The 21,659-nt window shown below is 43.6% G+C and overlaps 1 protein-coding gene across 2 annotated transcripts in view; it reads right to left on the reverse strand.

The window, feature by feature from the left end:
* Positions 1-17,051: 17,051 nt before the first annotated feature.
* LOC114246208 (juvenile hormone acid O-methyltransferase-like) overlaps positions 17,052-21,659 on the reverse strand; it is a 28,486-nt gene continuing 23,878 nt past the window's right edge. The window contains exons 1-5 of one of the 2 annotated variants that reach the window (XM_028178649.2): positions 20,600-20,751; positions 18,621-18,986; positions 17,701-17,872; positions 17,436-17,544; positions 17,052-17,334 (exon numbers count right to left, since the gene is read on the reverse strand). In XM_028178649.2, the coding sequence (XP_028034450.2) occupies positions 17,174-17,334; positions 17,436-17,544; positions 17,701-17,872; positions 18,621-18,986; positions 20,600-20,637 (846 nt within the window). In that variant the 5' untranslated portion in view covers positions 20,638-20,751 and the 3' untranslated portion in view covers positions 17,052-17,173. Of the gene's footprint in view, positions 17,335-17,435; positions 17,545-17,700; positions 17,873-18,620; positions 18,987-20,599; positions 20,752-21,659 lie in introns of those variants that run through there. The other variant, XM_089731590.1, reaches the window with a different exon arrangement.

Here is a 21,659-nt window from a genome sequence, read left to right on the forward strand (position 1 = left end):
GGAGCGCCCACGGTTGCAGTTTCCTGCGAACCATCTCGTATGGGCGCACCCAGGGATCTTCGTCGAGCGACTCCAGGAGAGTCTTCATGCTCTGCTTCTTGGCCTCACCGATGGCCAGCTGCAGCGCCGTCTAATTTTGACGACAGTCAGCGTGCAGCCGGGCCGCCGTCTCTGCGAACGCAGCGTCGCGACGACGGCGGCGGCGGTGGCGTGCGCTCCGGCGGCGCGCCCTCACGCACTCCTCGCGGAGTCTTGCGATCTCGGACGACCACCAGAACGCACCCCCACGTGGTGCTCGGGGGCCGACCCGGGGCATGGCGGCATCGCAAATGTTTGCCATGGTGCCCCGGAACCAGTCGACCTCCGCATCCACGTCCGCGAGCCGCGCGGGTTTTGGCGCCCACGCAGCAACAGCGGCCGCCTCCATCAGCAACTCCTTGTTCATTCGTTTCAAGGCCCACCTGGGGAACGAACGGGGCGCACCTTGCGGGAGCTCCTCCTCGCCGCGGGCGCCCGCGGCTGACGACGACGACAAGGAGGAGGCGGAGAGCTCGAATCGGACGTATCTGTGGTCCGAGAGCGTCTCCGCCCCCTCAAGTACGCGTCAGCCGCGGGTGCGGCGCACGGCGGACGGGGACGCGAACGTCACGTCCACGTGAGATTCCCCGTTCCACCGCACGCAAGTCGCGACCGTGCCTCTGTTTAGGAGACAGAGGCCGGTCGCGATCGCCCACTCCGAAAGGGCCTGGCCTCGCGCATCCGTGCGGGGGGAACCCCAAGCCGTGCACTTGGCATTGAAGTCCCCCGCGACGATGACAGGGCGGGACCCGAGGCGGTGTAAAAGCGCCTCGAGCCCGCCCAGAAACCGCTCGAACTCGGCGAGGCTCCTGTTCGGAGAAAAGTACGCCCCGATCACGACGGTCCCGTCGATCCTAGCCGCGACGTACCCGGGTCCCCTGGCCACCATATCCAAGGGGGGTAACGCCGCGGACTGTCTTAGTACGATGGCCACGGAGGCGTCGACGTCCCCCATACAGCAGTCCTGGTCGGTGGGGACGAGGAGATCCTGTGCCCTGGCGGAGTGGTTCAAATTGCACTTTAGGAAGCGGTGGACGCAACCCATTACGGGGCTACGTCCATCGCTCCCTCGTCTGTCCCGCCCTGCGGCTCGTCTGGTGCCGCGGCGGGAACTGACTCACCGGCTGCCCTTGTTGCAGCCGGCTCTCTCCTTTTTTTATTTTTCTTTCCGCCCCTCCTCGTTTTTGTAGAGGAGGGGGCGGACTTACACGCCGGGCCCCCGGGCCGGTGGTCGGCCTTCCTTTTGGCCGCGTCGCACAAGACGCAGTGCGGCGCGGCTGTGGTGCAGGAGGCTGCCTTGTGCCCCGGTTGGCCGCAGCGGAAACACAGGCCGCTGCGGTCCACGGTCGAGGGGCACTTGGCGAGGCCGTGGCCGGTGCCGAAGCACCGAAGACAGCGCCACGGCCTGGCATCCTGCAGCTGCACGTGGGCCACTACCCAGCCCACGCGCAGCCATCCTGGGCTGTCCGAAGGCCGACCCTGTGGAGGGGTGGCCAGGAGGTTCGCCGTTGCGATGGGGCAACGCGCCCACGCCGTCCGGGTTCCGGAGTACGTCACCCGGAGTTCCCCGACTTTGACGTCGGCGAGGGCGCAGTTGCCCTGCGACGCGATGGCCGCGGCGACCTCCTCCTTCGTGGCGCACTCGTCGAGGCCCGTAATCTTCACCTCCGCCATTTTTACGGGCCGCGCGATGCGCACCACCTCGGGGTTCGGCAGGATCTCCCTCAGCCGGGGCGCCAATTTTTCGGCCGCGGCGTTGGTGTTCGGGCCGGGGCACTCTATGAGACGGGCCCCGTTGGCCCTTGATGCCCCCCTCCACGCCGAGGGCGTCCACATTTACGCCGCCGCGCGCCTGGGTCATCACCTCGTGGTAGGTGATGCCCTTTTCTTTGCCGGCCGGCAGCAGCTCCACTACCACTGCAGCCGACCGCCGCGCCTTCGTCCGTTTCGGCCCCTCGGCTCCACTTGACCCTCTTGGCGGGGAACGGTGGCCGCAGGGGCGGGCTTGGGGCGCGGCGCAGCAGGCGCCGCCACTTTCTTGGGCCCACGCCGCACTACCGTCGTCCAGGCCTCTTCCATATTGGCCGGGGCAGGGGGCAGCGGGCGGGGCTGGGGAGTCGGGGCCGGTTTTGCGGCGTTGACGCCCCCCTTCTTTTTATTCCGGTTCCTGCCGGGCCCTGCCTTCGCAGGCTGGGACGGGGCAGGAGCGGACGTCGGTTTCTTTGCGGGGGCTGATTTCGCAGCCCTCGCAGCTGCAGACGTGGAGGCAGTCGCAGCGGGAATCTTCGCAGGTGTGGCTGACTTCTTGGGGCCGCTATAAGTTTTTGCGGCCACAGTCCTGCGGGGTGCCGGTGTAGGGGCCCCGTTTTTCGCCTCGTGAGCAAGGGGCGGTCTTGCGCGCTCGACGGTTGAACTCCTTGCCTCGAGTATTAGGAGCTGCCGTCTCTGCTCCTCAGCTGCCTGGTTTTCTTCCGCTTCAGGCGTAGGAGGGACAGGGGCCGAGCTGCGTTGCCGCTCCATGAGGTCGGCCACCATGGTCCGCAACTTAGCCATGTCCACTCGCAGCTGCCCATTCTCCGCCCGAAATTGGCCATTCTCGATCGATACCTCTTCAAGGCGAGCATGCAGCAGGGCCACTTCCTGTCGCAAGCCCGCCATCTCCGTCGTTGTGGTGCGGTCCACGACATCCTTTATCCTTTCTTCTAAGGTGGCCGCTCCGGATTTAGGGCCCGCACCCTTCAGCCCTTTAGCCGATTTGTGGCTATAGTGGCCACCATATATTTTACAATATTACATGCTCGGAGGGGTCAGAAGGACCCACCTCGGTTAGGGAGCGCTCAAGGCGCTCGACCTCTCCCATTTTCTCTCTATTTTTCGTCTCACGGCAGGCGGCCCTGGAATGCGCCGAGGAGGCAGCAGCCAGTCCGCGAGGAATCAGTGGCGGGCGGCGCCGCAGCAGCCACCGGCCCTTCCGCCAACGCCATGTACTTGGCGCTGGCAGGCTCTCCTTCCGAGGAGTCGGACGGAGGAACAGATGTCGGCTTACGAGCCGACTTCCTCTTCCGCCGAGTCCGCTTTTGCACGCTGTCTGCGAACAGCACTGGCGTCTCCCGCCCACTAGACGCTTCGCCCCTCGCGGAGCTCCGCGCCGAGTACAGCGAGATTAAGCTCTCGCAGCGCTCTATGACTACGGTTGGGACTCTGTCCCTTACGCGACCCGTGTTGTCGCCCCCTTCGTCGTGGCAATGTTTGCCCCCCCCAGAAACGGTGGGGCAGCGTGCGGCCGATCGATCGACCGCACGGAGGGATTCTCCCCCCGCGGAGCGGGAGGTACCCTTCTGGGGTAATAACTTTTCTACATGTGCCATTATATCATTTTTCCTTTTTGTTTAACCAGGGGTCGGTCCCCTGGGGTCTGGTTGGTACCCTTGGGACTGGACTCCCTCCAGCCATTCATCCCATCGCCGGGCACCAGAGCTTAGGATTGGGGCATTTTTTAAAGAGGTTTACGTCCTCGCGGCCCCGTGTCTCGCGGCAGCGGCCCCCGTCCCCCACGCGGTGAGGATTACTGGTTGGCCGGCGGCCCGCCGAGTGCAACGAGCAACACGGCAAACCACCGCCCGACGCTCAAAGGAGTAACAACGACGAAGCCACGCCGGTATACCGGTACCCCCCTCTGGAGTGCGTGCCCCTGTAGCCGAAGCCGGGGACATGGCGACCAGTGGCCGGAAGATGCGTAAGCAACGCCGGCTCACTTCTCCTTCGAAAGGCAGGCCAAAGGTGGCCCACCATTTCCCATGGGTTACGTCCGAAACGGGTCGGACGTGACCCGAAGAAAAACAAAAAGGGAGAAGAAAGGGGAAAAGAAAGGGAGCCCGAGCGTCTCCAGGAGGAACACCCTTCAGCGAGTGAAGGGCGTGGAGAGCCCGCAACTCCCCCTGCTGGTTTTGGTCCGCGTCATCCGATCTCTTTCGTTGCAAAGCCTAACTAGGCTACCCTACTCCTACACCTAGCCTACCTACCTAACACCTAGGAATCCTTGCAACGAAAAAGATCGGACGATACCCCTGGGAGTGGGACTGTTCCCAGAGGATCCCGTTATCCACCACCTACGGACGCGCCCGGTGGAAGTCCAGCAAAACTCCCCCACAGACGGAGCCCCCGGCCACGCAGAGTGCGCGCCGGGGGCCCGCCCAGGTCCCTCGGGAATAGAATCATACCTAATAGTGTACAAGCTTATAATTTTTTATTCGAATTTCGAATTCGAAGTCAAATTTCGACTACCAGGGGAACACTAGTAATAGAAATAACAGAGACTAAGATATATCTCATATCAAAGGCGGGGAGAGATTTAACGTTGAGAAGATCATAATAATATATGGTAAACACCAAGTGGGCCGTGAATTCGTTCAGCCGTTAATGAAATAAATAAGAATTACAATTTAACGGAACCAACTAACCAACGCTATTTAATTGAAGAGTAATCTTTATGTGTACAATCATTCCCAAAATTCATAAGTTTCACTATTTACGAAATACATTAAAAGAGAGCGCTTCATATATTATTAAATCCCTTGAATTCTTAGAAGAAAATTATGACGTAGCGTGGAATTTGCTATGTGATCGATACCATAACGATCGAATTTTAGTCAACAATCACATACAAGCATTATTCAATATACAACCAATGGTTCAACAATCTTCCAAGGCTTTAAGAAGCACAATAGATTCAGTTAATCGAAACCTAAGAGCTTTAAAAACGCTGGATTTACCTACTGAGCACTGGGACATTATCATAATACACATGGTGTCTAGTAAGTTAGACCCAGGTACTCTACGTGACTGGGAAGAGAAATAAAATAGTCTAACGATACTTTACAAGATTTACTACAAACTAATTTACAAGATTTTCAGACATTTCTAAAAAATCGTGCTGCCTTTTTGTTGCAGTTTTTCAGTGTTTTTTGTTTGGACGGTGGATTATGTTTTTTGTTTGTTGTCCGCTTGGTTACATCGTAAAGCTCTCTCATGACGTGTCTCTTGGCTGCCAACTTTGCTCGGTCTGCTAGCTCATCGATAGCATCGCTGTTCTCTCCTAGGTAGCTTTTTGATTGCCAATCGCAGGGATTAATATTCCTGCTGCAACATAGTATCTGAAGGGGAGCCTAGAAGCAGAGCGTTCAAAAATTGTCTCTTCTCGATGGCTACCCAAAGCTCTGCCAACATCCAATGTTTTTTTGTTTGTACTGATATACCCCAGTACTTCCTCAGCATCTTTATTATAAGCATTACAGGAACTGCTATTTTAAGACGAAATTCCGCTACCACCAGATGGTGATCACTGTCAACGTTTGCGTTACGCTTATTTCGTACGTCAATAAGAGAAGAACGCCATGTCTTGCATCTATGTAATCGATTTGGTCTTTCGTCTTTCCGTCCGGTGATACCCAGGTTACTTTATGTCAGTCTTTATGTTTAACTAGAACATCCTGTGATTCTATAAAATTCAAACAAGAACTCGCATATCACTACAATGTTCACGTTCACTTCGCATTCGCAATGAAACGACCTTGATTGGCATTCTACAAAAACTAGTTAAAATTAACCGGTCTCGAGCGAAGTGAAGTAATAATTAATTTTGATTAAACTGCTACTAGGGATTAGGGATTGCCGCGTGCGTACACGAGAATTTAAATCGAAACTTACCGATAATTTTTTTTCCTTGAATTTATAACATTCTGTAAGAAAATACTTTGAATTTAAGCTTTGGTGTCTAAACTACATTTAATACCTATGCTTTTTTTTTCTTCTACCTAATCATTAGTAGCCTAAGAGGCTATTCCAACTTCACGCGGACCGGTATGCGAGCTCACGGGCTCAACCTGAGGGAGTTGCTAACAATAGCCCTAGCAAGAGCAGTGCTCTGGTGAATCGAAATCGCGACCCACTGAGAAGATCCGGCAAGAAACTCAGTGGGCTGATTCTATGGGTTAGTTCGCTCGTCAAACTTTTCGTTGTGACCGGTGTTTGAATACCCGAAAAGCAGCGAGAGAGGGTTCCGGGGGATCCGACAAGACATATTTCCGACAAGGTGGCTTTGCTTTGCTCCGTCGAATATGTAGTTAGCGGTGGCCACGATAAGGGGGTTATCGTGCTGCGCTGCTTTTTCAAAGTAGCGTTCTGACGTTCTGGCGTACTTAAGTATCAGTTCTGGATTTAGGTCGTCGTGAAGATCTACATTTCTCACATACCACGGTGTTCCGACTGTTATCCTGCAGAAACGGGATTGGATAACATGGAGAGAGTTAGTGTGCGTACGGGCTGCGAGAGCGAACACTACACTTGCATAGGTCATGACGGAACGTATGCAAGTTTTGTAAAGTGTCACTTGGTTATGAAGGAATACTTCGCTTGCAGATTATGGGGTAGAGTCGACTGAGTAGGAATGCAGCTCGGTCGCGTACTGACTTAATGTGGTGCCGAATGTCATCCCCCTGTCGAGAGCGACGTCTAAGTATACTGTGGCCAAAGATTTTTATGGCGGCAATAGAGTTACCATGCCTAATTGGTGACGAGATATTAGAGAGATATAAGACGACATATCGTGAGAAATGAAAATTCCTGCTAGGACTCTGTCGCGTATTATAAAACAAGACCTGAAGCTCGGTGCTTATCGTCGATATACAAGATATACCCTAAATCAATCTTTACAATTAAAGAGAGTGGATCGATCAAAAGGCCTTCTGTCGCGACGCGCAGGTGAAAGGCACAGAAATATCTTCTTTACCGATGAATAAATGTTCACAATTGAAAAACACTAGATTAAGCAAAATGATAAAATGTACTGACGGTGATTCTGCACACACACGGCACGGCTTTGGTCACAAGGCACGAATTACCCAAGCCTGGCTTAAAACCAACATTTCACGCTTTATATAAGCTGAAGATTGGCCCTCATCTATCCCAGACCTCAACCCTTTATACTTGAAATAATGGTCAGTTTTAGAGGACATAGCCTGCTCAAAACGACACGGTGCGACATTGACACCCATATCTCTAGATATTACCTGAAATATTCTTCCACTCTAACTCATCCGAGATCGCTCGAGCATTCCTCCAAAACTTACTCGATTTTGGTATTTTTAGTCGACCAGTATAATATTCCTAACTCTAGTCGAGTGAAGTCGAGTCGAGGTATTGCGACACCACGACGTCATCAGTTCGAGGAAAATTTGATCAACCTAGTATCAAACCTATAGAGATCTGTAGTCTATGGTCATTGTTCAATGTCAAAGTCAAGCTGCCACTGTCTGTTTTACATTAGAAGCATTGAACTTGTTTGATGTTTTAGTTGTCTGAGTGTTGGTTGCTTGGGTTTCTTCAATAAAACTTCCACAATCGATTTTGTGCTTGTATTTCCTTTAAACAGGTTTTTGTTAATTTAATACGTTGCGAACAAGTTAGCTTGGCACGGCCATTAATTGAAGTGTTTAAAAATTGTGTCGGTGAACATAAATAAAATTTTGTACATTGTTCTTTAAAAAATCGTAGGCGTTCACATCCTCCCCCCGTTGAAAGTCGATTCTTCGGGTTTCAACCCTCTAGTTCTTCTGCGGTAGGCAAGGCACACAGACGAACCAGCGGGCGGCGCACGCAGCCTCTCGAAGTATTGACGTCAGCGACTCGAGGTACTCCATCCTTTGGACCATAAAATAGTCTGGATATGCGTCCAAGTCTTCAGCAGAGAGGAGAAACATCATCTTCTTGCAGCAGTACCAAATCTCCTACATTTGGGTTTGAGGACTTAGTCTTCCTCTTGTGGCGTTGTTGAAGCTCAGCAATATATTCACGCTGCCAGCGCTGCCAAAAATGTTGATATATTTGCTGTAATCGAGCGTAGCGTTGCAGATTATTGTAGTTGCAGTCTCCCAGCACAGGCGAAGGAAGAGCAGTGAAAGCCCGGCCAATGAGAAATCTCCCGGGAGTCAGGCAAAGGAGGTTATCAGGAGAGGGTGACTTAGGACTTAATGGACGGCTATTCAATATAGCGCTACTTGTGCGAAAAGAGTAGATATTTCTTCGAATGTTAAGTGTGAATTACCCATAACGCGCTTAATGTGAAATTTTGCGGATTTTATTTCGGCCTCAAAGATTCCGCCAAAGTGAGGAGCGTAAGTTGGGGAAAATACAAATTTTATTCCATCCTCACTTGCAGAATCAGATAAAGATTTAGAGTTTATTTTGAAAAAAATAATAATTTCTTTAGAACCTGCTACAAAATTGCGTCCGTTATCACAAAACACCTCAGTTGGCCTGCCCCGGCGTGACACAAATCTGCGAAATGTCATGAGGAAAGCGTCTTTCTAAATTTAATAATCGTAATTTGGCTAAATTGTATGACTATTCAAGACAATTGGGCGATTCCCTTAGAAGTAAGCTCACTGAGAATCTACCGGACTCTAAGCGGAAAGTGTGGGATAGAAAATGAGATTCACATGCCTTCTCGCTTTCACTCAATTTGGACCTTAGTGGAACTTCTTCAAGTTCCCAGAATTTAGTAAGGTCATTGTGAATTTTAATATAGTCATCATTAAGTCTATTTGATATTATGGAATGGTTACATTGTACTGTTTTGTTTTGGTGTGATGTAGTGATTGTAGTCATAGGACCCGAAATAATCCAACCAAATTGAGAGCTTCTTAACTTTGGATTATTAGGACCGAGAGAGTGAGTCTCGCGGCCAATAATCTTCCAGAAAAGATTGGCACCGATGAGTATTTCAATCGGCGCTGGTTGGTGATAGTTTGGATCTGCTCATTGGTTGCCATTAGGTATTTGTATTTGTATAGTGTCTATAGTCTATAGGTAATTTAGGTATGTGACCTGTTATTTGTGGTAATGCTAAAAAGCCTGATGTGACGTTGAACTGGTTGACTAATGACCTCAATTGCGCCGCACATGTCTCTGTGACCTTACCGGTATGATGATTACCTATCCCCATAATGTTGACAAGGCAGTTTGAGTTTGACGGTAAACACAGCTCTGTTTAAGTGCCTTTGTTATGAATGAAGACTGGCTTCCACAATCTAATAGGGCACGAACCCTTTCTGTCTGGTTCGTCCGTGGATTTGCCACCTCGATCAAGGCTGTAGATAACAAAACTTGATTTGTATTTTGTTTAGAAAAATTTACAATAATATCGCCAGTGCTGTCTGGCACGGACAAGGCACTTGAAGTGAGTATATTGTTAGGTACAGTATCTACTGATTTATGTATGAGAGTATTGTGTCTTCCTTTGCACTTAAGACACGGATCGAGACGACAAGTTTGTACCTTGTGACCTGGCCTCAAACAATTAGTGCATAGTTTTAATTTGTGTACTTCAGCTATACGCTTCTCTACGCTCTTACTAATGAAGGTAGGGCAGTTTTAGATTCGATGACCTTGTTGACATACTACACACGATATAAGATTTTCAGGAGCAGTGGTTTCATTGCTAGTGCAAGCAAAATATTTTGTTTAAGGCTTATCTTGCTTATTATTAATATTAGAAGTAGTAAACTTAGAATGCATTGATTTATAAGAATTACGATTTATAGACTCAAGGACGTCAGCACGATTAATTAAAAATTATGAATTGGAGCAATTTGCTCATTGTTATGAATTACACTCAAAAACGTGTCACGGAACTCAAGCCAACGGAAATATGATCCGTCAAACTTAGCAATTTGTATTTGGGGCAATTTAAATCCCAAAACATCATGATGATAGACATTGCACTGAGCTAATGATAATTGACTAGAGCTAAGATCTTTGTAATTACTTTCGTCAGGTTTACTTGGATTATGTTGGTTAATAATGCTTTGTGCGGAAGCGATGTTTGAAATAAATAACTGCTCAATGTCATCTCGATCATCAATCTCGTTTGTCAAATTACTAAGATTCAAAACCTCTATCTGAATCTGAAAGTCGTCAAATCGGTTTGACAGTGACTCAAATTTGCTAAGCTTAAGTGTCAATTCAGCAAGTTTAAGAGAAGTTAGTGTTTCTCTTGAGCTTGTTTGACTTAAATAGTTCCGAAATTTAGTTATTTGCCCTTTTATGGAGCTACGTTTAACAAAAAGATCCAGCAAATCTTGAGAGTCTTTTGCACTAGTTTCACCTCCCATGATAAATAAAAATTATAAGTTTCTAATATATTAAGTAAAAAATTTGTAAATTAATTTAATAAAATTAAGTAACTGGTAAAAAGAAGCGATAACCCGAGGATACCTAATAACCTAACCCTACTACGGATAATGAAACTATGCAAAAATAGAATAAAATCTGTTTAGTTAATTAATGAATTTAAAATATTAAGGTTATCTCACGCTCCTCGACTAGACGTGACCTGCACTGAAGTCCGGCCCTGCTGCACTCTCACCTGGAACCCTGGGACACAGCGGGGCTGAACTTGCTTATCGCAGCCAGTAGGTAACGCACGAAGGGATAAAAAAAATTTTTATTAGGCACAGTGGGTATTGAGTTATTTAAAGAACTATCTAGCAGAATTTGTAACTAGCGACAGTACCCGCTTATTATTAGGTGGCCGTCCGCTTGTCTTCCTTTGTTAGCAATATAAATATAATTACTTAATGCAGAAAACAATAACGAAAATTGAGAAAGACACTTTTTCTGTTTGGATATTTTTATGATGTGGGTAAAACTCACTATGAAAAAACTAAAATGAATTTAAATTATATTGAAAAAATAAAAAAACACTGTATAAAGACAATTAGCACAAGTACAGACTAATCGATTTGGGTAAATAGGAAAAATGTTATTGGAGTTTAGGTTGGTGTGATTATACAGACGGGAAAGTATGGGAAGGGCAATTAGCTGCATTGGCCTGGGCTGCGGCTCGATGCTGATTGCTGATCGATGACCGGCGATGGCTGCAATGGCTTGAGCTCCAAGATCCCGTGGATACAGTTGAGGACGGCAGCTGGTTTCGGCAAACAAGTTTCTGACCGATTGTATGGCTTGACCATCCGAATGAAAAAATATTCTTTTCCGAAGAATTTTCAGGGTTTTTTTGCGGTCGCCAGATGTTGGTCGCTTGGGTTTCTTCAATAAAACTTCCACAATCGATTTTGTGCTTGTATTTCCTTTATACAGGTTTTTGTTAATTTAATACGTTGCGTACAAGTTAGCTTGGCACGGCCATTAATTGAAGTGTTTAAAAATTGTATCGGTGAACATAAATAAAATTTTGTACATTGCTCCTTAAAAAATCGTAGGCGTTAACACTGAGTTATTCGTAAATATGGGCGCGTGTGGTAAATTTGAAAGTGTATTATTTATTTTCTAACTCATTGATATTTAAGATTTCGGATTTTGATTAATAGCTCCTCCAGCGACCCGGCTTTGTATTTTTATTCGCTGTTTCGTGTGATTTTGATTGCATCATGACATAAAATATGAGAAGTGCCTAGAAATAAAATATGGTCGCGACGTACCTTGACTTGACAGTTCATTTACTCCACTCCGGTGAGAAAATATTTCGAAGGACGTTTGAGTGGAGTTATTTTTACGATCAAGCATACCAAAACACCCGTTGGAGGTTGAGTCGAGTCGAGTTAAATCAAGTGAACGACTAAAGATACGGAGGTAAATCATTAGAGCAAGCAGTGGCGAAATTTCCTTTAGAAACAGTGCATAAATCTATAGATTCATGGCCAAACAGATTAAAGGCCTGTATAAAAGCCAAAGGTGGCCATTTTGAATAGTTTTTTTTTTTAATTTTTTGATGAGACTTTAATAAATATATAGGTATACATTTTAATAATATTACATTACTTCATTAAAAAAAGGAACATTTTCATTTGTATCAGAACTTATGGCTGGACTAGGAAGGTACTTACTGTATTTATTTAAAATCTTATTTATTATATAATATTTATTAAATTTATTATAAAATATATGTCGCCGCAACAATTTTTAGAAAGTTAATTTTAAGTTTTTTCATTATAAAATTATAGTAGCTTAGGTAAGGAAAAAAAAATCACACCGGCACTTTTGCTCCAGCTCTCGGAACGGAAACATTGTAAGTACAATCTATGTCGGTTTGCATTTTAAAATGTTCAACTAGGTAAATTCTTGTGTGTTCATAATTAAAAGCTGTGAAATAATTATAATGAAATTTCTCATTAGTAAAATTCCTTTGCATATTTTCCTTCCAAGCCACCTTTTACTCGTTGTATTTCATGTAAATTGCATACACTGAAATCACCCACTTTCCCTTTTATTTACACATAACCTTAAATATTCGAATAACAGAAGTGTGTATTAAAATACACAATTTTGAAAACACTATATAAAAATCGATTGCGGGTGATGGCGATGACTATGACACAAGCTACGAGTGGTTAGGACTCCAGAGTGAGAAACGTCTTTATAATACGCGCAGTATTGAGGATAACTGCCTTCTGTATCAGGTCTAAGCCGCTGGATAAAGAAAGTTTCTTAAGATGTCGATTGAAACTTTTCGCTATCAAACCGTGTACCGACAAAACCGTTGGAACAATGACGGTTGAATTAACATGTCACATATATATACTTTTTTTTATTGCTTACATAGGTGGACGAGCTCACAGCCCACCTGGTGTTAAGAGATATGAGTTCTAAGGTCTCAGAATAGTTAAAACGGCTGCCCCACCCTTCAAACCGAAACGCATTACTGCTTCACGGCAGAATAATAGAATGGCGGGGTGGTGGTACCTTCCCGTGTGGAGCCACGCGAGGTCCTACCACCACATAGCGGTAGTTATGTGTGTCAGGTCTAAATATTTTATTAATTTGTCTTTTTCTGCCTTCACGAGGTTCTCGTTATGAGGAATGGTTAAATCAATCGGCGCTGCTCTATGCGCAGACCGAACTATTATCACAATATCTGGCTTATTGGCAATAATCGACCTATCTGTGGTAATAGATCGGTCCCAGCAGAGAGTAACACGACCATTTTCGAGAACTGGTCGAGGTTAGTATTGGTAATAAGGTACTGCAGAATCAAGAAAACCATATTTCAGAGCAAGTTGTTGATGGTTAAGTAATCCTAGCCATTTGGTTATGTCTATGCAAGTACTCGCCATTAGCAAAACGAGAACAGCCACTAATAATATGTCCAATAGACTCTCGCGGATGATGGCATGACCGACAAATGTCGAGCATCCTATCCTTTAGTATATATTTCCTGTAGTTGTTCGTCATGATAACTTTGTCCATAATTGCCAAAACAAAACCTTCAGCTTCCCCAAAGAGGTTACTGAATTGTAAAAAGGCCACCGAAGCTAATTGATCTACATTGGGCCCTGTGAGAGCCCGGTAGAACCTACGGTGTGACTCCTTGCTCTTTCATACTACTATGCGATCCGAAACACTCTCCACCTTCAGCCTCCTCAAATTCCCATTATTAATTATTATTATTCAGAAATTATTACTTTTTCCCCTACCTATTCGCTGGTAGCCTAAGAGGATTTTCCAGCTACGTTCGGACGGGTAGGTGAGCTCATAGGCTCAACCTGAGAGAATTTGTTAACACTAGCCCTAGCAAGAGCAGAGCTGCGCAGAATCTACCGCTGGATCGGAATTGTGATCCACTGAGAAGATCCAGCAAGAAAAACAGTGGGCTGTATCTATGGGTTACTTTGCTCGTCGAACTCTTAAGAGTACTGAGAGTAAATCCGGGGGATCCGACAAGACATGTTTCGGGCGACGGCGGCTTTGCGTTGCCCCGTCACCTGGTTTCGGATAAGAGAAATTATCATTACCAAACACACATAGTTATTAGAGAATCTTATATCAATATGTTTTTGGTAGTAAAGTGCAGTGGGATTGTTTTAGATTTTTTTTTAAGGGATTTTATTACCTGGTAACTGAGACCATTAAGTCATGTCTTATTTTAATTTATATTCATATTTTTATGAAAAATGATATTATGGAGTGAATGAAATGAAGATGATTAATTTGAGACATTTATCAACTGAGATGAAATTAAATGAAATGAAATGAAATGAGATGATATGGGATGAAATATAATCTCAGTAAAATGGTGGTCATTTACTAAGATTTTTTCAGTGGACTTTTTGGAGGATCCCGAGAAGTTACGTCCAGCGGCTTTGTTTCATTTTCCCACATTTGTGCACTTTCACAGATGTTAAACAGTTAATAAACCACCATTATTACACATTTAAGCCCGAAGAAACACTAAATAGACAAAATAAAACAAATCACACAACTTCACTCCTCGCGTTCCCGTCAAAAAGTCTTGTTTTAGAATAATGGGAGGGTCGAACATAAACAAATCGGCATAAGTTTAATACCATTTTATAAGTTTTATTTTATTCACAAAGACACAAACTCACCACATGAGAATACGTTCCTTTAAATGAATTGAAAGCCCTTTTCCCTGGGTGGTTAGTGGTCTCTATCAAAGGGTGTAATTCACACTTAAGAGCTCAATAAGCTCCTTCGACAACCTATGCACTTTTACATAGTTGTCTTGATTGTTTCTTGATGCCTTTGAGTGCATGCTCCAGCTAGTCGTAGAATTGTGACTTTACATCGGTGGAAGCAGAATTAGTGGGAGTGTAGCATTCTATCACCATATTACCATATTATTCAATGTCGTTAAATTAAGTAAGTTACTCTTAGCGCTGCGGCTTAAAAGCAAACCTACGCCGCACTCTCAGATCGCATCCACCTCCTTGCCGCTGTATAATAATGAGTATTCAAAATCACATGGCGTTTCTCCTAAACAGTTCCATATCGTCAAGCTCAATCCAAGAATGTGAATGTTATATTATTGCATGACTTTGCCTCTTGGGGCAACTCGATGCCAAGCAGCCTTCTTTTGAAAGATTACCGGGGGAGGGGTCTGAATTTTTGTTTGTACCACCTCACGCGGCGGCAGTGTGGCACTTTCTAGGGAAGCAACGCGGGTCGGGGGCGCGACGCGTTCACGGCTTTGCTTACTTTGACAGCTGCGGGAACTCGGAACTCCATGGCACGCCTGTTAACATTTTGGACTACCGTGAATTCATCAGTCGAGGGGGCAAGGGTTGACCTCTATATCCGAGTCAGAGTAGGACGAGGAGGATGTGGGTGACCTGTGGGCAGTTGCTGGTGTTTTAGAGGGCGCGGGGGCGGCGAGCGGGACGGAGGCCGTGGAGGATCGCAAGGGTGGAACGGAGGCCGCGGCGATCGACACGAGAGTTTTGCGCACGAGTATAGAGGACGCGGGAGTGACGAGCGCGACGGAGATGGCGGGTGAGCTCGCAGCGTGATGGGTCTTAAATTCTAAGAACTCTGCCGGCAACCTCAGACGGAGGAATTCCGCGAACAGGTCGTTCGTGGATTCATTATGATTGACGCGTGCCCATAGTGCACGCCAAAAGTCGATCCCTGATCATAGGACGGGGTACCCGTCCTGATCATAGGACGGGGTTCCATCCCCGGGAAGATCCTGATGGACGTCGTCTCATCGTTCACGTGCTCGCACTTATGGCAACCCGGATATGGCTTTCTCAGCCAGACCTTTCACGGGTACGTCCCGAAGCAAACGGCAGGGGACTTAGCAAAGCCCCTGCTACTATTGACAACTCTCATCAAAGGATATTTCTGGATATACCACGGCGGTCAAGAAACACCATTCACGGTGTTTCATTTCGGAGCAATTTCGTATGTCGTGAAAAATTTACCTGGAAACGTATCAGGCTTGCGCAAAATTTGTAATTTAAAGGAGTTACGATACCTATTGGTTTGCTGTTCTTAAATCTAAGAATACGAGCGGGAAAACCCCTAAATCTAAGAACGTGAGCGGGAAAACCGAAATTTAAAGGTCGAGGTTCCGATCACTGATAATATGATAAAGATATTTTTAAGAAACCATGGAATTTTTTGTATTTGTTTAAACTCAAATTCGCAGGAATAAAGGGGAAATTTTATGGCAATTATCCACCGTTGTACATGCAGATCAGCAGTACCTACTATAGATTTAGAAAAGTCGCTGCTTAAAGCTAAAATTGAAATACCGACTATCTTACTCAATATTGCGAAACGCATGACCGTTTTGCAACACAAATTACAGGGTTATGAAATCCAGCAGCGGAGGATTACAATATTAATTACCATTTACCCAACCACTGTTTTTTTTGCATAGATGGGTGGAAAAGCTCACAGCCCCCCATTTGTTAAGTGGTTACCGGAGCCCATAGATATCTATGACATAAGTGCCGCCACCCACCTTGAGATATGAGTTCTAAAGTCTCAGTATAGTTACAACGGCTACCCCACCCTTCAAACCGAAACGCATTACTGCTTCACGGCAGAAATAGACAGGGCGGTGGTACCTACCCGTGCGGACTCACAAGAGATCCTACCACCAGTAATTACGCAAGTTATAATTTTGCGTGTTTAATTTTCACTACACGATGTTATTCCTTCACCGTGGAAGTTAATCGTGAACATTTGCTAGGTGGGTATTTCATTAGAAAAATTGGTACCCGCCTGCGGGATTCGAGCACCGTTGCATCGTTCGAAAAGAATGCGCTGGGCGTCTTATCCTTTAGGCCGCGACGACTTACAAACTTGCTAATTAAATTAGGATATTTTTAGGCGTTAGGTAGCAAAATGAACCTGTCTCTTCTCTGTCTCTTCTCTTGTCCTCTTCTTCTCCTTAAGTTCTTTTTGTCAAGGCGGCAACTAGATTGTTTGGGTGCTTTTCCAATCTTTCGTAGTGTTTTTGTTTAAATTTGGCAATTTCTTGCATTACTGTAAGTAGGTATCTAGTTATTAACGCTACCATCCGTAAAGTAATGCAAGTTAGCACATCCATACTTTGTGATTTTGAGTGGACTTACTATTATCATCACGACTCTCTAAGCTATATGCTACTTTGGACATCAGTAGGGAAACATTCCGAATGAATAAATCACTTTTAAGGTGTCGTAAAAAATATATTTTTAAGTTCGTGCTTAAACAAAATAATAAACGTTTACAGCAAAGGTCCTCTTTATGAAGACAGTTTATAATTAGTGACTAACTACATAATGAATGTTTATTTAGTACAATGAACAATGTTCATATTAAACAGAAAAGACAACGTGCCGTTTTCCTCATCAATAATACGTAGCGTGCGTGCTGTTTCCATGAGGTCATCAATGTAATTTTCAAATTCATTCTCAGGAACTTTAAATGGATTAACTCCGATCATAAGTCCTGTAATTCAAAATAATAAGATAACTGACGTTCAGTTCACTTGATGCTCTTTTTCCTTTTCTTTTTAATATTATTGCATGTACCGATTTTTTTATTCTTACCCCTAAACTTCTCCAAGTTCTTAAATGTGTACATTTTCTGTTTAGATCTTACGTCAATATTCTTGAAACCGACGTTCTTTAATATTTTTGCTATGTGTTGATCCGGCATCTGAAAATAAATTGAGTATTTACAATCGCGAAACACATACCTGTTCGATTGATAGGTTTCTTTGTTTTTAGTTTTGTACATTATCGTTAATTATGTACATTAACCAGTTTTTGTTATTCAATTGAATTCAGTAGTATTATGTTACGTAAACATTACCGACAAATCGTAGTACGGCGACAGAAAGTTTTTAATATTCTTCATGAACGGACCCCATTTTCTTGATTTTGATTGTAATACAAACATATGGTAAATGTGTGAATACGATTTTAAGGTCAAAAAACATTCTCCGTCATCAGCCAGAAGATCGTAGACGTTTCGAAATGCTTTTCTGAAAAGTACACGGTTTTTAAATTTTATTGTTAAATTACTACAGCGACTTATAAATGAAAAGAGGTAAGTGAACGTGACGATCATCTGTGACTCTTGGGTAGATGACATAGGTACGCGAGGCCAGCGTTATTACTGCGTTTTTACTGGTGGTAGGACCTCTTGTGAGTCCGCGCGGTTAGGTACCACCACTCCGCCTATTTCTGCCGTGAAGCAGTAAGCGTTTCGGTTTGAAGATGGGGCAGCCGTTGTAACTATACTTGAGACCTTAGAACTTATATCTCAAGGTGGGTGGCGCATTTACGTCGTAGATGTCTATGGGCTCCAGTAACCATTTAACACCAGGTGGGCTGTGAGCTCGTCCATCCAGCTAAGCCATCTCCTGATACTGCATTGTCCACTGAACTCCACTATTTCCGGAAAATTATTTAAAATTACTTACTGTAATAAATATTGTAGCGTTCCTTATAAATACAATTAACTAATTAAATTTGTTCTAAGTAACCGACTTCGAAATCAGCGATTTCAGATACCAACTTTCTAATTCAATCTAAGCAATTAAAAAAAGCCTTTGCGAGCAGCTTGACTTTACCTCAAACTGGGCGGCATTATATGTAATGCGAGAGCTATCGGCTCCAATAACCGTTTAAAACTAGGTAAGCTGCTAGCCGCCTAAGTTAAGGAATTTTGACGGCCGGGTAATGATGTAAAAACAAATAACCAATAGGTTAAAGTGAATCCGTACTTACTCCTGTTGAGGGACCCAATGGAACGTCATCAATGAGATGAAATTATCGAATTTCCCTTTTAAATCCTCCGGCAGGTCGCCTTCTATATCTAATACCCTATAAGCTGTTTTGTTATTTTTGTAGTGCTCCTTGGCAAACTGTACCGCTTTCTCATTTTTATCGCAAGATAGCAAAAGCTCTATGTCCTTGGGCAAATGTTGGAAAAGAATGTTAGAAACGCTGCCGTCAGCGCATCCTACTTCAATAACTTTTGCTTTTGGTTTGAATTTAAGTTTCGATCCGTATTCCGTTAGAGATTCAATAGCATCTATTCTGGTAATATCGTTGCAGTCATGGTAAAAGTCTAGATGGTCGTTCATTGACACGCTGAAAAAGTAATAATAAAAATTAAAAAAAAGAAACTTTTAATTGTAATTCTAATGTTATTCTCTTATAAGCAATAATTAATAATTGACATTTAACTACGAAATTGCCGTTTCACAGTACAGCCAATTGGATAGTTATTTGTGCAACAAGAGAGCAAAGTTGTTTTTTGTTTCGAGTGCTGATTTTGATTCCCGAGTAAAAGAAGGAGTCTATGATTGATTCACGAGTGTAGCGAGTGATTCAAACAGGATTCAAAGTTAGAATCCTGAGCGTAGTGAGGGACTCAACAGCACGAGATGCAAAAAACTTTGCTCTCGTGTAGCACACATAACTTTTCACCTCAGCAGTGAGAACACATATTACTTAGGAGACATAGAAATGAACAGAAATAGATTGAAATAACTATTAAAAAAACGTAATTTCTTTATTAAAAATATCTTTAAATTTTAGGGTATTAGGTACGCGTTTCCGAACGTGTTATCTTTGAGGTCGAATTCTAAAATCGAATTTCGAAGGGGTTTGTTTTTTTCACTCGCTTTTTTATATGCATGTGAAAGATACAGAGCACAGTAAAATTCGAATGTTTTACATTTAGGGCTAAACAACGTCAATTCGTGGGACTGAAGATTGAAAAATTAAAAAGCTACTTTGACCCACGCTCGAATCTAATCGCGTTTTCTTCACTGTTCTCTCGCAGCAAAAGCGGCATGTTTGAGCTGCTGAGGTGAAAACATGCATATTTTGATTGATAGAAAAAAAACTGTCACTTTCTGTATACTATACAGCAATTTCGTAGGCCCTTTTCTATTAGACCCCGTAATACTAAAGGTTGAGCCGTATAGTAATTATATCTTTTAGTGTTGTCGAGTATTATAAATTTAATGTCGTATCGCTTATATGACTATGCTGGAATGTTTGGTTATTTCACGCTCAAAGAATTGAGACACTTCTTCAGTACTTCGATAGACAAAATACCAACCTAAATAGTTTGAAACTGGTAGATTTATATGGAAAAATTGACTTCGAGGGAATAGTAAAGAAAATCGGGTAGTTCATAATCTAACATAGCGCTGGTGTATTTTTTCGCAGGATGTATCCCAGTGCCGGATTTAATTCTTGAAATAATAATCAGTAGGTAAAGTCAATTATGTAATCTAAGTTTTTTTTTGCATTGATTTAATTACAAACACAATTTTAATTACGAACAAATTCAATTAGTTCAAGGTTTTCAGAGTATTAGTATAGCATTGAATAGGTGGATGCAGTATTTTAGCACTGGTCGATGACTGAAAAGTCAAATATATAATAACTTTTGTTAAAAAGTAATTAGGACTATGCGCTGATGACTTAAGGGGTAGATCATGATGATCTTTCTACTCCTTTAACAGCTAAACTACCTACCAACTAGCTTTGAATGGAATGAACTTAGTTTCCTGAGCGCTTTGACTTCTCCATGTGTTCTTCTTCTTCTCCAAAGAAACCTTAAGGAAAATCGTCAGTATGCGGTAGCTTGGCTGTGACTCTGGAATTGCGGATGTCTAAAAAAGCGACGATGACTATTTACCACCTAGTATGCTTCGCCTGCCTATAAAAATAGTAATAAAATATTTTACCTAGGGAAATTTTCTTCAGTGACTTTGTGTGCAGCCATTGTTGAATGTAGTTAAGCAAGAACTAACTAAAATGTAACTCGGACACACTCATTTATTGATGTTTGTTTGGAGATCCGCGCTCCTAGATTTCAATATAATCTCACTAATTTATGAAGGTTTTCTACTAAGTATTAATAATGATATTATAGATGCTTTTATAAAATCCAAAAAGTCTGATGAATATATAAATTAAAGTAAAGCATAATGAGTGAAGCCCATAAGTGTGAATTAAGTTACAGAAACTATAAAAATAGTCTAGTAACCCATTAGTGAACTATATACATATGCGGTTGTTGGGAAAATAAAAAAAATGATCGTTGGGCACAGGTTATAAGCTGTGTTAGAAACTGCTATGTTCAGTGTATTGATGGAGATATGTTTTGGCAGGAGAAATTCAGTCATTTAGTGTACTCCTCAAAATAAGGCCTAAGAACAAATGGTCGTCAGTCACAAGCACAAGAGCTTAAATTATATAGGATAAAAGATATGCATAATGCATTACTTTGTAGAGTAGTCGGCATATTATTATATTATATATCATACACATAAATTATCCGTTATATATTATTGATATTATATATTAATTATATCAACACAGGCAAATGTAATATAAATCGTTTATGTCAATTTCTCAAGTATTTCTTTTGTTGTACCTGGAAAAAGACCGTGCAAGCTATAGGTACGCATCCAGACGAACTGAATCTTATCTTTTTATTCTAATTATCACTTTTAAAACGCACAGCACTTTTTTGTGATAGCTAAGATTCAAAGCTTAATGATACCGTGATCCTCAGCTATTTTTTGTTGATATAAAAATGTATACGATATTTAATTTAAACCCCTTAATTTAATCATCATCATTATCCTGCCCTTTTCCCAGACTTGGGGTCGGCGCAACATGTTTTCTCCTTCCATACTCTTCTATCATATACCATTTCTTCGCTTACTCCCCTCTTACCCATATCGTCTTTCACGCAATCCATCCATTTCTTCTAAGGTCTACCTCTACCTCTATATCCTT

The sequence above is a fragment of the Bombyx mandarina genome, chromosome 12 (assembly GCF_030267445.1).
Source record: "Bombyx mandarina strain Sakado chromosome 12, ASM3026744v2".
In the NCBI taxonomy this organism is placed as follows: domain Eukaryota; kingdom Metazoa; phylum Arthropoda; class Insecta; order Lepidoptera; family Bombycidae; genus Bombyx; species Bombyx mandarina.